Source organism: Carcharhinus amblyrhynchos, chromosome 10 (assembly GCF_965287045.1).
Source record: "Carcharhinus amblyrhynchos chromosome 10, sCarAmb.v2.hapA, whole genome shotgun sequence".
In the NCBI taxonomy this organism is placed as follows: domain Eukaryota; kingdom Metazoa; phylum Chordata; class Chondrichthyes; order Carcharhiniformes; family Carcharhinidae; genus Carcharhinus; species Carcharhinus amblyrhynchos.
Genome location: NC_137333.1, coordinates 74,493,133 through 74,510,310, shown reverse-complemented (window position 1 = coordinate 74,510,310; position 17,178 = coordinate 74,493,133). Strand labels below are relative to the sequence as shown.

At 42.7% G+C, this 17,178-nt stretch overlaps 1 protein-coding gene across 3 annotated transcripts in view; it reads left to right on the top strand.

Moving 5' to 3' along the window:
- The window catches only part of atp8a2 (ATPase phospholipid transporting 8A2), a 443,947-nt gene that overhangs the window by 222,755 nt on the left and 204,014 nt on the right, over nucleotides 1-17,178 (top strand). For all 3 annotated transcript variants that reach the window (XM_080197362.1, XM_080197361.1, XM_080197363.1), the window contains exon 25: nucleotides 14,010-14,182. In XM_080197362.1, coding sequence (XP_080053488.1) covers nucleotides 14,010-14,182 — 173 coding nt within the window. The remainder of the gene's footprint in view (nucleotides 1-14,009; nucleotides 14,183-17,178) is intronic.

The following is a 17,178-nucleotide window of genomic DNA, read 5'->3' as shown; positions in this document are numbered from 1 at the left end:
TGTGCAGGAGTGATGATAAATCCATTTGTGTATGTTTAGCTGAATAAATCAGAAAACAGTTAATGCATGTACCTTTTTAAAAGATGATGTGGAGAACAATTTATTGTTTACAGAAGTCATACTGGATTTATTTGACTAGTTAATTGTTTTTTTTTCCTTTGGTCCAGGAGAAATATTACAAATAATTAGTAACTGGGAAAGGCAACCAACAAGGGTTAATCAAACTTAAAAAAAAATTGCCATCCTAATGGCTTATTAAGTCAAAACTCCAGCTACGTGGTCCTGGTTCAAATAAACATCAAAGGTTCTATAATTAATTATTAGTCTATGGTAAGTCAGTACATTTAATTGAACAAATGTCAAGAATTTCAGCACCAAAAGAGCGGAAAAAGATATTCATTCCAACTTTGGAGCAAATATCAATGTGAAAGCAGTTTAAAGATTTGCCTATGCAATTTTAGTTCATATTGTTCAATCATTGCTGGCACCAGCATTTGTGTTTGAACAAAGTTTTATGTTCCTATCGCGAACTACTTGGATAACCACATGTAAACCTGCCAGAGGCCGGAAACTGAATTGTTCTGACTGAGCAGTACTCAATGTACTATTTGCTGCAAAACCACTAATGGTGGTTAATTATTTAATGTCTTGAGGCTCGATTTTGGTGCTTATATTTTATTTAGATGTTTAATCCCAGAGCAGATAGAACAAAAATGGTTTCTATATTTAATGGTGAATGAAGAGACCTATCCAGCGCCCCGGTTGGATTTTTTTCATGGCTAATAAAATGTTGGTGTTAATATGCAGCTTTACAAAACCACTGTGACTGTAGTAATCCAGGACGTTTGAAGGTGAGAAAACGTAAACGACATGTCATTACATGATTGCTTACAGAGCTTTGGGGTGCAGCCTGCAGCGAAGACCACCCAAAACACTGGGCCTGTAGGCTGTTCTGATCAGATACTTACAAAGGGGCCATGTTCCAGTGTGCAGATTCACAATGGTAGCTATTATACCTTTTGTTCTTACCTTGTACTGTAGAGATTTAATTTATTTAAATGGTACACAAAAATGAACAATATTTTCAACACAGATACATCTGTCAGCTGTTGTCTTAGGAATTGCTATTCCTCTGGTTGTTGAAATGCCCTATATGTTCACTGTGTACATTAAAGCTGATGAGATTCCTTTCTATTTTTGAATTAATATGGCAGGAGATGTCCTACAAATATTTATCAAAACAAACAGCCTATTCCATATGTCTGTACCATCTGTAGGAAATATCAGAAATTGGTATGTGATGTGATGAACTGTTACTGTAATTTTTGTGGTTTGTTTTATTTACAGAATATTTTGATCCTTTTGAAAATTATTTAATTCCTAATTAAGCTGTTTCCCTTGCATTCTCTGAGAAGACAGGTTCATTTTCCAGACACTGCCAGTGACACTCTGAAACTGTCTATGACAACCTTATTAAGGGAGATTGGGGGTAGCTTTTTTCCCCAACTTTTCCTCCTCTCTCCCATTAAAGTATCACTTGACCAGATTTCAAGAACACATATAAATCAGGGGTTCCACTTAAAGGAATGAAAAGCTGCCTCACAGTAAACTTCATGTTGCACTTCTATCTTACAGGCCAGGGAGAAATCTTACAGTTCCAAATGGAACCGGAAGGCTCACCTTCTGTTAGAGAAAATAAACTGAGCAAATGGTCAATGGTCTGTGGAAGTAAAGGGATTGAATTACTACTTGCGGTTATGGTTCCACTTCTGTATTCTCACTTCCTAACTGCAACCAGCTATTTCTAATTGAAAATTACCATGACTGAAACCGCTCGTTAACCTAACTCTTTCCTCATCCTGCCTCCAACTTGGGTACTCATTTAAGCTCTACTAAGAGCTTCAAATCCTACAACCAGTTCATCGCCAATAGTATCTACTTGTACCTCAGCCATATTGTCCATCTCTTTTCTCTACCTCACCTGCACTGCCACCGAAATCTTCACTCATTCTGAATTGACATTTTCAGCATCTTCCTTTCGGGGCTCCCAAGCTCCACCTTATTTCACTTTCATTGATCCAGAGGTTCACTGTGCGCATTCCATTCTGCACAAAACCTAGCTCATCTGATCTATTTTTTGCTGATTGGCTCCCAAACACAAAAACATGAAATTCCTGTTCTCATCTTCGAATCCTTCCGCACTTCTTCCTAACTTTGCAACCTGTCAATGTTTATTCTTCAGTGGAATGTGAGCTTTGTTGCAAGGCCAGCATTTGTTTCCCATCCTTAATTGCTCTTGAGAAGGTGCTGGTGAGCCATCTTCTCTATATTCCGAACTTTGGTCTGTCACGTATTTGTCCTTTCCATTTAGACATACCTAGCAGGATCATCTACCACTTTCCTTCACACTCTGGAGCTCCATTCTTAAAATCATCTGTTGTTGTGCCTAAATGTTCCCCATCTTCACAGAAGTGTTAAAAACCTAAATCTCTGACAAATCCTTCAACTGCCTCTCGTCCACATCCTATCCCCAATTATGAAAGTTTCAATGTTTCTTTATGTTAAAGGAAGTGTATAAATATTTAAAATCACTAAATGGCAAGTTTTTTTAATTTCATGTTTTAGAGGAAATAAGCAATAGTTCATGAATGAAGTAAAGCTTGAATGCATTTCAAGATTATGCGTTGGTTTATTTTTGAGTGGTTATTAATAAATAGAAGCTGAGAGGAAAGTTGGCCACTGTTGGATATTGAACAGGAGGCTAGACAAATACTCTAGAGTTCTACTTTATTACCTTTGGATCTGGAAATACATATACGGAGCCTTCTGTAAAGGAGATTAAATGAGTGCAGTAGAACACACAGCAATAGATTGCAGCTACTTGGAACTACAAGATTTGATGAATAGAATCATGTTATGTCCTAGTATGGACAGCATCCATATCCTACTGTGAACAATATTAACCATTTGGTTATTGAAAGAAGCACCACATTGGCGAAATAGGAGTGTAATGGTAACCTTTCGAATTATAAAGCTTGAGGTGAATCCAATTAATCTCCTAGTCTTCCTCATAACTTTTGTATTGCCTTCATCAATTATCACCTTTCATGGTATGAAGTCTCAAGTATTATCATCAGAACTTAATGTTTGACTGAACCAGTTGCTTCTTAACAAGAGACGTGGGGATCGCCCTACCGCAAAAAAACTATAGTCATAAGTGACTGTAATGGGCAGTTTAAACATGAAGCATGCTTTGTTTCTATTAAATTAGAACTTGAGGGAAAAGCAATTATAAAGGCACCCTTTAAGAATGTCAGATCATAATTTTGATGATGCAAGATATTTTTCTTGCTCTGTTTATATCTCATGGGAGGAAGTATAGAGGTGCCATTTAAACTGAGGTAATTTTGTGAAAGAAACAAGTTATAGCTATTAAATTTATATATGACTGAGTTATAAAGCAGACAATATCTGAGATTATCATGAAGTGTTCATGCTGGATGTTCTGTCCAGAGTTTGCTCTCCTTCAGCAGCATTGGGTGCTAACAGCTACTCTAGCCAGATGCATGATGTCCAGGAAAAAAAACTTGAAATAGTTCAGTTGTTTCCATTAACTACAGCTTGTAATTTATATCTCCTCTATTGCTTGCACTTTGTAGTTAAGACATTTTAAATTAATCTCCTTAAACTGAATTCTGGCTGGTTCCTTGTGTTCCCTCTTAAATTAATTTCCATGCACTTAGTGGCAGATTTATGTGGGACTTCAGGTCTGTCACAGAATTATCTTTGGAGGCCTTTCAAGGTCAGATTGGGACAGGGTGCAACTTTGCCTCACCAGTGAGTGAACCTGGTTGAAAGAGCATGGCCAGAAAACCACTGGTCAACATACTTTGAATGAATTGAACAGGCAGACACACCATTAATTGCACAAATGTGACACATGCCTGAAAACATTTGGAGGCTGACCAGTAGGAATTGAAGAGAAATGTTTTGGTTTATTTAGTGTGCCAGTCTCTATGTTGCTCGTGCTGTTATCAAATGTAGCACAGAAACCCCAATCTTCTATAATTTAAAAACTCCTGATGCTGAAAGCAACACATGATACATGACAAGTATCCCTTGTACTCTGCAATATTCCTGAATTTTTATGTGTTTGCCCATTTGGTGGAGGGCTTGTTTTGCCCCAGAATTTTTACAGGTGAAAGAAGAGCTAGGAACTCTGTATAAGAACATAAGAAATAGGAGTAGGTGTAGGCCATCTAGCCCTTTGAGCCTGCCCCACCGTTTAGTAAAATCATGGCTGATCTGAAGTGGATCAATTCCACTTTCCCGCCTGCTTTTTAGAAGAATGAGGGGAGATCTCATTGAGACGTATAAGATGATGAATGGGATGGATAGGATAGAGGTGGAGAGACTCTTCCCGCTCAGAAAGGACAGTAGGACTAGGGGGCATAGCCTCAAGATAAAGGGGGGGCGGTTTAGAACGGAGTTGAGGAGGAACTTCTTCACTCAAAGGGTGGTGAATCTCTGGAATTCTCTGCCCGTTGAAGTGGTGGAGGCTACTTCGCTAAATATTTTTAAGACGCGGGTTGATGGGTTTTTGATAAGCGAGGGGATTAAGGGTTATGGGGAGAGGGCGGGAATGTGGAACTGAGCCAAGACAGATCAGCCATGATCTTATTGAATGGCGGGGCAGGCTCGAAGGGCTAGTTGGCCTACTCCTGCTCCTATTTCTTATGTTCTTATGTTCTGCTCCCCATAACCTTTAATTCCCTTGTCTATCAGAAATCTATCTACCCGTGACTTAAATATATTCAACGAGGTAGCCTCCACCACTTCAATGGGCAGAGAATTCCAGAGATTCACCACCCTTGGAGTGAAGAAATTCCTCTTCAACTCGGTTCTAAACTGTCTCCCCCCCTGCCATTTTGAGACTGTGCCCTCTAGTTCTGTTTTCCTTTCTAAGCAGAAAGAATCTCTCTACTTCTACCCTATCTAGCACCTTCATTATCTTGTAAGTCTCTATAAGATCCCCCCTCGGCCTTCTAAACTCTAACGAGTACAGGTCCAGTCTATTCAATCTCTCATCATAAGCTAACACCCTCATCTCTGATATCAGCCCGGTGAACCTTCTCTGTACTCCCTCCAAGGCCAATATATCCTTATGCAAATAGGGGGACCAAAACTGCACACAGTACTCCATTTGCGGCCTCACCAGTGCCTTGTACAGTTGCAGCAAGACCTCCCTGCTTTTATATTCTATCCCCCTCGCTATAAAGGCCAACATTCCATTCACCTTCTTGATCACCTGCTGCACCTGCAGACTGAGTTTTTGCGATTCATGCACAAGGACCCCCAGGTCCCTCTGCATAATAGCATGCTGCAGCTTTTCACCCTTTAAATAATAATCCCTCCTATTATTATTTCTACCAAAATGGATAACCTCACATTTACACTGGTATAACTGGTATAAACCAGTTTTCCACCGGTGCACTCCACAAACATAACTTCATCTCACCAAAGACAGGATACTATGCTCACATTCTTATATAGTGAGTTCTGAGGCCTGTTTTGGGGACCCATACAGAAGATACAGTTCTGTTCAGTTTCTATTGATGATATTTATGTAAAAGGCTTCTGAAAAGCAGTGTTGGTAAAATTTTATACTCTGGTAAACCAAAATTCTTCTAACTTTTTGTGTTGTAGGTTTTGCTTTTAGTATTTAGAATTCCTTTACTGTGTAAAAGTGAGAGAGTTCAAGTTTACACATTTCTTTCCCTGTTAAGAATGCTACTCATTAATCTGTGCAGTGTAAAGAAAATTAGGTTTTTCTTAATTGGCCCATTAATCAGTCACCTATCTGTTTCAAGGAACCTTTTTTTTATCCTGAGTTAAGGAGTCAATGTGATGTCTTTGAAGTCTCATTAATAGCTCAAAGTTTTGTTACATAGTAGTTGTGAGAAGCACGATCAAGGTTTACTTATTCATGTTTAACTTCCTGAATAGAGATGTTTTCTGTCATGTATTTATGTAGCACTTCATTGTGTGTCTTGGGGCAAGTGTTTCACATGCAACAAATCATTTGATGTCACTATTAGTGTGTTGGCAGACGTAGCAATCATTATACGGACAGCAATATCCCACAAATAGCAATGCAATGCGTGACCACTTGATCTCTATTTGATTGTGTTGGTTGAAGAAGGAATGTTGTTGAGGACTCTGACAGAACTTCCTGCTTGTCTTGAAGTGGTGTCATTGGATATTTAACACCCACCTGAAACACTGGGATAGGTTCAATGGACAGAATTTAATCTAGCCTGTTGCAGTCGGAACAATGGCAGCTGGGCCCATTTAATTACAGGAGAGGACTCTGATCAGTCTCCCAGCAGTGGCAAAACCTGCCCCTCAAGGAATGGCAGGTGCTGATGTGGGATTTCCAGCCAATCCCAGTGGGTTGTCAGCGAGACTCCTTATCCCTGAATCCATTGCAATTCAGTGGTGGCTCAGGGAATAAGTGGGAGCCACGTGGTTTTCCTGTCCCTCCCTGCTGCTGCCCAGTGGGCTGGTGTGCAGTGACCACCTAGAGAGGGATTCCCTCATGATCAGGGACTCAATGCCCAATTGAGGGACTCAGCATCGGATGAAGTGGGGGGTGCAGGTGGTAATGATGACCATTCACTTACCCTTCACCCACATCCCGCACATGTGATCCCTCACCCAGCGCTCACTCATCTTTGGCCTGGAGCGAGCTCTGTCAGCAAAATTGGACCTCTGGTGTTTGCATTGCCACCCGCTGCCACTGCTGTCCATGGTGTTGGTGGCAAAAGAGAACTGCTGGTCTCTGGCTGGAAGCTCTTGGCAGCAGGCCTTCCACTATCAGGGTTCTGAATCAATTAACCCAAAATTTTGCTGAAGGATTCCGTTTCAGTGCCTGTGGCTGAGAGTTTGCAAGCAGGTTCATCTTGATACTGGTTGATTTTAAATCTTCACTGGCAAATCTGAGACTTCAGGATGACTTCAATTTCAGAAGTTGGAGTTTTTCACTCTTTAGGTATTGGTTTGTCGCAGGCTTCACTCGTTGGTTCGGTATTTTCTGGAGAAACAGCAGACAAGCTTATGATAGCTAGCTTTTAACTTCTAACAATTGACTTTCACAGGCCCACCTTATGGCAAAAGCAACATGTTAGTCTCCTTGAATCATTTACGTCACCTACGCTGTCTCTTTTACATTTGTGACCCTGAGAAATATCTGTCTTTTCAGTTTTGCTATCTCTATTGTGATAATTATTATTCTGTTCGTTATCAACTTGATTATCTCTCCAGCTTCTCTGTGGGTTTCCAAACTAAGGCTTTCTGCCCCCTGTGTTTGTGGGATAGTTTAGAACAGGCTTGTCCAAACTTTGCTTGTTTTTCTCATTCGAGGGGCTAATGAGCAAATTTCAGAAAGATAAGGGAGACAGTTCTCCCAGCCCACTGTAATGCAGCAGGCCGGGTGACTGGCGGTCTCCCTACTGAGCACCATGGTCTCTGTGCATCTCCAGCAGCCGGATTTCCAGCGCAGTCAGCTCCATGCTGGAAATCAGCACAGAGCTCATAACATATGCAGGCCCTCAGAGGGCCCAGGACTGAAACTCCTCACTTGTGGAGAGCTGGCAGCCTGACCCCACTGGAGTAAAGGGAGCAATTGAGACCCCCCCCCCCCCCCCCCCCCCCCCAGAGGATTGGGCATGGGGCAGGGGGGTGGTTCCCCTGGACATTGCCACCTTGGCAGTGTCATCCTAAGCCCTTGGCACTGACCAAGGAGCAAAATGCCAATGCCCAGGGGATACCTTGGCACTGCCCACCAAGCAAAGGCAATGCCATGGAAGGGAAGGACCTCAGGGATGTGATTAATGGGGGTGAGGGTTGGCGGGCGGGGGGGGGTGGGGTTGGGGGCAGGTGGGGTCGCACGGCTGACGATGTGGGTCTGGCGGGCCACTGCGCATGAGCTGATCTTGGGACTGACAGATTGGCCCATGCGCAGTGGCCCACTCAGTGCTATGCTGCCGGCCTCTCAGACAAGAATAGGCCCCACCCCCAGCTTTTGGACTGATTCACACGAGTGCACTCTGCAGTGCACAGAGTGTGGAGATTCACTTTGAAATGCTGTCTGAAAAACCAGGGTGATTTACTGCAGTTTTTACGTAAATCTGACACTTAGAATTTTTTTGGGAGAATCACCCCCAAGGCTTAGCACAACAAAAAACTGAATTTCAAAGTAAATGTTGGAGTCTTAAGGAATGAAACAATTGCTAAGCAAAAGTACAGCAATATCTTCTCAATAAACTAAGTTAAAAAGAGTAAGTAATAAAAATCAGAGTTGGAGAGAGTTAGCATATGTGGGTGGGAATGGGTGCATGTGTGTGGTGATGAGAGTGAATGAGAAACCTGAGATTGGATATAAGGCAGACTCAAACTCACCTGCACTTGCACTTAAGCCCCTTCAGTCTCATGCACTCACCCCCATACACTCACCTCTGCACACCCTCAGCCCCACACACTCATTCCCTAACACTCACCCACACGCTCTTTTCAGTCTGGTACATTTACCTCGTGCTCACTCAGTATCTTGTGCTCATCCTCATGCACACTCTTCTCTCATGCTCCGCTCCACACACTTAATCAGTCAATTACTCCCAACATACTAGCTTATTCACCCCTACACACATTCATTCAGTGGTTTGATGGCACAGTGATTAGCACTGCTGCCTCACAGCAGTAGGGATCTGGGTTCAATTCTCAGCTCGAGTCTGTATGTTCTCCCCATGTCAGCGTGAGTTTCCTCCGAGTGCTCCAGTTTCCTCCCACAGTCCAAATGATGTTCTGGTTAAGTGCATTGGCCATGCTAAATTCTCCGTCAGTGTACCCGAGTGTAGTGCCAGAGTGTGGTGATTAGAGGATTTTCACAGTAACTTCACTGTGAATGTAAGCCTACTTGTGAAACTAATATTTAAACTTTAAAAAACTCTCTCCCTCTTGCACTCCCATGCAGGTGCAGCCCCCTGAAAAGCACAGGATTCAACATGCTGGGGCTGAGCTTCATAGCTGTCCAACGCCAGCATCTCCACAGTTGATCTATGGTACAGGGAGGGGGCCAACCTTTTTGCATGATGGACCACATTTCAATTTTTTTTCTCACTTATGGGACTACTGAGCAAATTTCATGAAAGAAAAGATTTGACACACCATTCAGTATCTTTTCAAAAAGTTGATAATTAAGAAAAGTTACTAAAAGTGGGCATGCTCCCACAGACTCAATCACTCACTGCCCAAGCCTGGGAGCTTTGGACATTTCATCACTGAGGAAGAATTTGGGACAACTATGAAGCTGCCTTTAATCGCTTCCTCATTCTGTCTGGTCCGACACTCCAGCTGACCGAGACAGGAGCCATGTGACACTATTGCTATGCCTGGTGTTGACTGTGGCCTTCCCAGCCTGCTCAGCCCCATTATATGGACAGTAATATCCCACAAATAGCAATGCAATGCATGACATTTACACTGCAATGAAGTTACTGGGAAAATCCCCACACTCCAGCACCACACTCGGGTACACTGAAGGTGAATTAAGCATGGCCAATATTCCAAGTGTGGCCTAACTAAGGTTCTAGAAAGCTGCAACATGACTTGCCAATTTTTAAACTCAGTGTCCTGGCAGATAAAGGCAAGCATGCCGTATGTCTTCTTGACTACCTTCTCCACCTGCATTGCCACTTTTACTGATCTGTGTACTTGTGCACCCAGATCCCTTTGCATAGCAATACTCTGAAGGGTTCTGCCAATTACTGTATAATATTATACAATGTTAATGCATCTGAGTTAGTCCCAGTATCCAAAGGCAAAGTTTTAGAAATTGAGGGAAGAGACAGAAGCAAATATTTGTGGAATTTGCTGGAGGAAAGGAAATGGTGTTTAATCGATGGTAAGAAGTCTCACAACACCATCGAAAAGAGCCAAATGCTTTTCCTACCAAAACAACATAATAAATTCAATGTTCATTTTGGCCATTTGTAACTTTGTAGTAATTTTCTCAAATGAGACATAATACATTTCAACTCCTTGAGCTTAGGCACTGGGAGAATATTCCTTGCCAAACCAGAACGAGAAGTTAAATCTGATCCATCGTTAAGTCTGCCTGCTACTCTTTTTGTTCACATAACCAAAGCCGTTCCCTATCCAGCTCAAATTTCCTGGCTTCCCCCTCACTTTGTAATTTAAGACTTTACCTTTCTCTTAATCTTTGAAATTCTAATTTAAGTCTTCACATCTCGCTTTCTGTTTCCCTTTCTTTCGCTATCTCTTTCGAGTTCATTTTTGCATTTGTAACTGAATCCTAGCCAACTCAATTTGCATTTTATCCGGATTACCTTTTTCCTCCAACTGTTCCGACTATTTTCTGACTACTTTATGCCTACTTTAAATCAATTTCTGCCACCTGTTTTAAATTTACCTTCGTTAATTGTTATAAACTACTTACACATAAATCCTCTCTTTCAAGGAAAGCTTCAGCAATCTATGTAGACATTTTAACTTTACACAATGGCTTTTGCCATATTTATTGAAATCTTCTTTGTTTAAACCCTGGCCAAACTCTACCCATCGCAGCCCACAGGGGTGAATTTTACAATTAGAAATCAGGCATATACAAACTCTGGCATGATGACACCGGCTTTCTTACCCAATCTCATCATGCCAGTCTTCAATAATACACAAGTCGGGCATGTGCTAAAATCGACAGGCTGTCTGCTATTTAAAAAAGACTATTATCAAGATATTAAGCTCATTAAATTTTGCATATGCCGTTCTTTGATGACGCACTTTAGAAATGTTCAGAGGGCGTCACACTTAAGTATCAGGATGTGTTGCAAAAGCAGATATAGGGCACGATTTTCCTAGCCTGCTGTGCTACTCAAGTAGTGCAGTGAGCCAGAAAATGTCAGCAGGATCGCGACCAGCATCCAGATGATTGCAACTTTCCCAAGCCCTCTTTTTCAATGTAATAAGCCTTGTGCTGACTGATTGCTATATACAATTTGCCATCTCCATATGCCTCCCCTGCTGGGAGAGGTTCCCAACTGCAGGCATTCAAGCTGGACCCAATCAACGGGGAACCCGCGTGATCACCTTGCTAGTGGTGATAGAGGCCATTGACGACCCCGGGAGGTCATGGGCAGAGGATGCTGCTCCTTGGGCAGTGTCAGCCTGGCACCCTGGTAATGCCGAGGAATGGGCCCTAATGGGGGGCGTGGCTGTTTGGTGGTAGTCGGGTGGGGGTGGACTCGCTGTGCACTCTGCATTAACGAACGGTTGGGTTGGCAGGGAGGAAGGCAGTTGGGGTTGGCCATTGGAGGGGGGAAGGAATAGGACTAGTCGGGGGTGGGGGGAGAGGGTGGGAGAGTTGGCAGCCAGAGATGGGGGGAAGAGGGGTCACAGAGGCTGCGATCGGTGAGTGGGGCGTGATCACAGGCTGGTGATCAGAGCGGAGGGGGTTGGAGGATCTCCCCACTGACAGATTGGCGCATGCGCAATGATCCACTTAGTGTGCTGATGCCAGCCTCTCAGGAGGGATTGGCCCCCCCTTCTTTACCGGTATGAATCCCCCGGCGGCTTCCATCCCAAACAATGGGGGGAAAATCTCTAGCTTTCATCCATATCACCTCCATAAAATCTCAAAGCAGGACAGTGGCTGAAAAAAGGTGGGAGAATTTCATGCTGTTCAGCCTGATATTTTAGCAGGGAAGGGGACATTCAGAAACTGCTACTATTAAGTTTATGCACTTCAGCATTGTTCATTCTGTAGGAGACCATTGCTCATGTGCACCCTGTTGTTCAACTTGCTACTGTGCAAGAGATGCAGAGGGCAGACGCAATGTCAGGCAGCCAGAGGTAAGCAAAGGACCACCCTGCTAACTGACTGTTCAGTGTGAAGATGACATAACTCCAGGGGGGCAGTTCTCCCAGCCTGCTGCACTACTCACGTGGTGCAGCGGGCCGGAGACATCAGGGGCAGCCATCTTGTGGACTTCCCGGTGGGCATTAGATCCTCAGCACATCTCCGCAACCAAGATTTTCAACGTCATTAGATCTGCACCAGATGTCAGTGCAGAACTGATTTCAGTATGGAAATTTAATTTGCATTTATTAGCAGGCCTGGGACTGAAGCCTCTGGACTGCTAAGGCAGCCCTTGGATGTGAGCATCCAAGCATTGTGGGAGTCACCTGCACAGTGGCAGTAGACTATTCTGTCAGCGCAGCACTCTGAGGCATTTTGTATCAATGGAGAAGAGATGAAGGGGAGGCTCCCCCCTTAGAAGCACCCGAGAGATGTCCCTCCCAGTGGAAACGACATTCATTTTGCCCTCGCTGTTTTCCTGAAAGAAGCCAAGACTTGGATGTAATGTTAGGCTCCTTGCCATGCTCTGGCTCGAGGCACTGGAGGTTAGAGATGAGTCAAATCAGAACACATACCTGACATCTAGCTGCTGGGTTTCGCTTTCCATGACAGACACACGTCTCAGTAGAAGAAGCTGTGCGTTCTGAAGGTCACTGTAATGGTGTGGATGTGTTCACTGTTCATGTTAGTGCATGCAGTCTCAGCCACAGCTTCCATAAGAACATAAGAACATAAGAAATAGGAGCAGGAGTAGGCCATCTAGCCCTTCGAGCCTGCCCCGCCATTCAATAAGATCATGGCTGATCTGTTGTGGCTCAGTTCCACTTTCCCGCCCTCTCCCCATAACCCTTAATCCCCTCTCTTATCAAGAACCCATCAACCCGCTTCTTAAAAATATTTAGCGAGGCAGCCTCCACCACTTCAACGGGCAGAGAATTCCAGAGATTCACCACCCTTTGAGTGAAGAAGTTCCTCCTCAACTCCGTTCTAAACCGCCTCCCCTTTATCTTGAGGCTGTGCCCCCTAGTCCTACTGTCTTTTTTGAGCGGGAAGAGTCTCTCCACCTCTATCCTATCCATCCCATTCATCATCATATACGTCTCAATGAGATCTCCCCTCATTCTTCTAAACTCTAACGAGTACAAGCCTAGTTTATTCAGCCTCTCCTCATAGCTCAATCCCCTCAACTCCGGTATCAGCCTAGTAAACCTCCTCTGCACTCCCTCCAGGGCCAAAATATCCTTGCGCAGGTGCGGCGCCCAAAACTGCACACAGTACTCCAGCTGCGGCCTCACCAATGCCCTATACAGCTGCAGCAAGACCTCCCTACTTTTATATTCAATCCCCATGCCTCATGCTCTACATCCAGCACCTGCTGTCTGACAGATCTCTCCAGAGGCTCTTCATCAGCCTGGGGCTCAACATTCATCTCTCCTTCAGTATTCCAATGACTGCTCTAGACCGGCTCTATCTTGGTCTCTTGCTGCTGGTCAGATGACTGTGATGTATCTGTATTGTGTGTGTGGATCCCTTAGGGCTAATTCATTCATACCTACTAAGATGTATGCATCTGCGCTTGCGCTAGGTGCAGGACAAGGAGGTGACGCTGCACCCTCAGAACTCTCCCTTCCTCCTCAGAAGTTAACACTGGTCCCTCAGGATTAGTGGCTGCAGCTGCAGCTCCCAATGCTTTATTTATGGGGGAAGAAAACAAGGAGAATGAGTGGCACCATCATCATTTGAGATGACTTTACAAAGATACACTTCCTAAAAACATACACTCACAATATTGGGAGATGGTAACCAAGGTTTGAATCTTAGACCCTTCAATGTTGGGACACATGTTCCTCCCCAAATTCTGCAAGCCTCCGAAGTCAACAGAAATCACTGTAACCTCCCTCACACCCCACTTTGTTGCTATTTGCAAGAGAGAACTATGTGCCTTGGATTTGCATAACTTGGAACCTTCCTCCAACTTCACTTCACCCAATGGTTGAATACCACTCATTTGCTGACAACTCCAGCACTTCTCCCTCTAATATCAAGTTTATTCATAATGTGTTTATTTATTTTTCAGGCAACCAGGGAAACACTTACTCGCCATTGTGAGGACCTAGGTGAGTCCTTGAATAAAGAGAACGAACTTGCCCTCATTGTAGATGGGCACACGTTGAACTACGCACTGTCTTTTGAAGTCCGTCGCTCATTTTTAGACCTGGCTTTGTCTTGTAAAGCTGTCATCTGCTGCAGGTAAGATTATTGACTACATTGACAGTATGAATTCAGGATTTTTTTAAATGTGTCCATGGAATGTGGATGACAGTAGCAAGGTAGTATTTATTGCTCATTCCTAGTTAAGTGTAAATTTATTAATGTCACAAGTGGGCTTACATTGGCAGTGCAATGAAGTAATTGTAAAAATCCCCTAGCTGCCACATTCCGGTGCATGTTCAGGTACACTGAGGAAGAATTTAGCATGGCCAATGCAGCTAGCCAGCATGTCTTTCGGACTGAGGTCATCAAGAGTCAACCAGCATACAATGTGACAAGAGGTATAGCATAGCCAGAGCGGGTAGCTCTCTTTCATAAATTACATTAGTGAACCAATTGGTTTTTCTGACAATTTGCCAACTTTTGCAAAGACGTGACAAAACAAAAGTCATAGTGATACATTCTAGTATACTCCATATGTGTGATCACAGTGTGATGAATGATGTGATGATGAATATGTCCTCGTTCCAGCCCTTTCTAAAAATTGTCACATGCTTTTTCATACATACAGTTCCTTTGAGGAAATGAATTTCTCCTGAAAGTTTCATGCTGTCCCCTATTATTAAGGAAAGATCAGTAGACAATTAATTGCATTCAAGGTGATCATAATTTTGTTACCTCATTTGTAGCAGCAAAGCATTTCCACGGTGCCATGGTGTGGAAGAAATTGGCTAGTTTTTAATGCAGTGAAAGAAGGTTTCAGTGAAAGGATTTTCCCTGACCGAGTCAGTTATGCCACCTTTCAGGGGTGGCAGAGCTCAGGCCAGATAAATCTAGAATGCCTTGTTTGTTATGTGAAAAAGGACCTGGTCTCTGAATGGATAGATTAGGTTGACCTTTGTGTTTTCTTAATGTGTGTAAAGCAGATTCCTGATGCTCGAGCAGTCAATCTTCCTGGCATTTCAGCAAAATATGTGGACATGGATGTCCAAAAGTTTAAACAATAATAGTATCTGACATGAGCCATACTACAGCCAGAGTGAGTCATTCGCGTTCATAAATTATATTACCAAAATGACCTCTAATGCTAATACCTTGACATTCAAATGCTGTTCTGTTAATTCCAGGTATTCCTAACTGGGGAATTTTGTTCCATTTCTTTAAATAAGTTGGATTAAATGGGCTTCTTCTGTGCAAACAGGCTGAAATTCTGCATGGACATTAGTAGAGAATTTGATTTGCTTCCTTTCACTAACAAGTGATAAAAATCCAAATCTGTCCATATAGTTATGAACAACCTGTGTGATCTTTTTAATTACTCTAATGTGAATATGTTTGCATGGTCAAACTGATATAATCAGATAATGGGAACATTATCAGTTGGAAATGTTTGAATATTTGCTGTAATCATTTTGTCAAAGGAGACGTTGCTTTGATGAGTCAGTTTATAGCAGATGTGTTTGATATTATTTGTTGGTGTGACAGTGCATTCTTGGGTATAAGTATATGTTGTTAATGCTTTCCTTTTAAAGCAGGGTGGTGCAGCTCCACTTTGTACTTCATGACATCTGCTGAGTTAAGGTTTATGTGATTGACCCATCTTACTCAGGTTTCTGTGCAGAGGTAGAGCTCATTCTTGGGATTTGCTTTTTTGTTGATCTACATTGGGGCTTTGCTGATATATCCACATTCCCTGCATATTATATTTGACACTGGTGACAAGAGGTTTTGAATTATCACCAATTATTTGGTATGCCATTTCTATCTCAAAAATGCAGAAAGCTGCATAATTAATAAGAACATAAGAACATAAGAAATAGGAGCAGGAGTAGGCCATCTAGCCCTTCCAGCCTGCCCTGCCATTCAATAAGATCATGGCTGATCTGAAGTGGATCAGTTCCACTTTCCTGCTTACTCCCCATAACCCTTAATTCCCTTGTCTGTCAGAAACCTATCTACCCATGACTTAAATATATTCAGTGAGGTAGCTTCCACCACTTTGACGGGCAGAAAATTCTAAAGATTCACCACTCTTTGAGTGAAGAAATTCCTCCTCAACTCCGATCTAAACTGCACCCCCCCCCTTATTTTGAGGCTGTGCCCTCTAGTCCTGTGAAATGATAATGAGTGATAATTGCAGGCTAAGAGGCTGATAATGAGTGAAAATTGCAAAAAAAACTAATAATTTTTCACAAGTATGTTGGCCGACATTATTTCATCCCTTTTCTGATGCCTCCTAGTGCTTTACGCTGAACAGGAAAAATGGACACAAAATATTAAAGACAACAATAGGGACAAAAACGATGGAATCTTTCAACAAATAATTTGATGGTGAAATTTAGAGTAGTGCAGCATTTCAAAGTGGATGAATTAAGATGAGTGGAATGGTGTCTCTCATCCATAATGATCTTGTGAAACATGATGTACGATGCCACAGAGGAGCAACATCAGGATTGGTTGATAGTAAAAAGGCCAACATCCACCTTATTCATCTTCTATCATCCTGGTAGTTGGTTGATGCAATTATAATGAGTTGTTGACTAATCTTTATCTCATGATCTACAGAGGAGCCAAAGTAACAGCAGAGAAGCCATAGTGCTGGAGAACATAGGTCCAAACTTATCTGTTACACCGAACCACAGCACACTTAGCATGTCATGTTTCAAATTACTCATTCGCTGTATCCCAAAAAAGTGTTATTTCTGGAAATAAATCTTCAGCTTTCTTGCACAAATGAGAATATTTGAGGAAGATATCGAGGCTGCAAGGTAATAAAAAGCAAAGAAAAACTACTGCCACAAGCACACATTGCAGTTTATAATTGGCCAACAAGATATTGATGCTTTGGGTGATGGCATAAGCCTGATTGTGGTATCTCAAAGACTGTTGGCAGAACAGTAAAATGGCAGGCTCCGTGGATATTAGGAGAAAAGAAAGGCTGCGCATAGGAAATATTTGGGAAATCTGAACGCGTTGGGAATGGATATTTTCAGGTGAAGATAATGTTCATAGAGAACAGATAAAGATGACTTTTG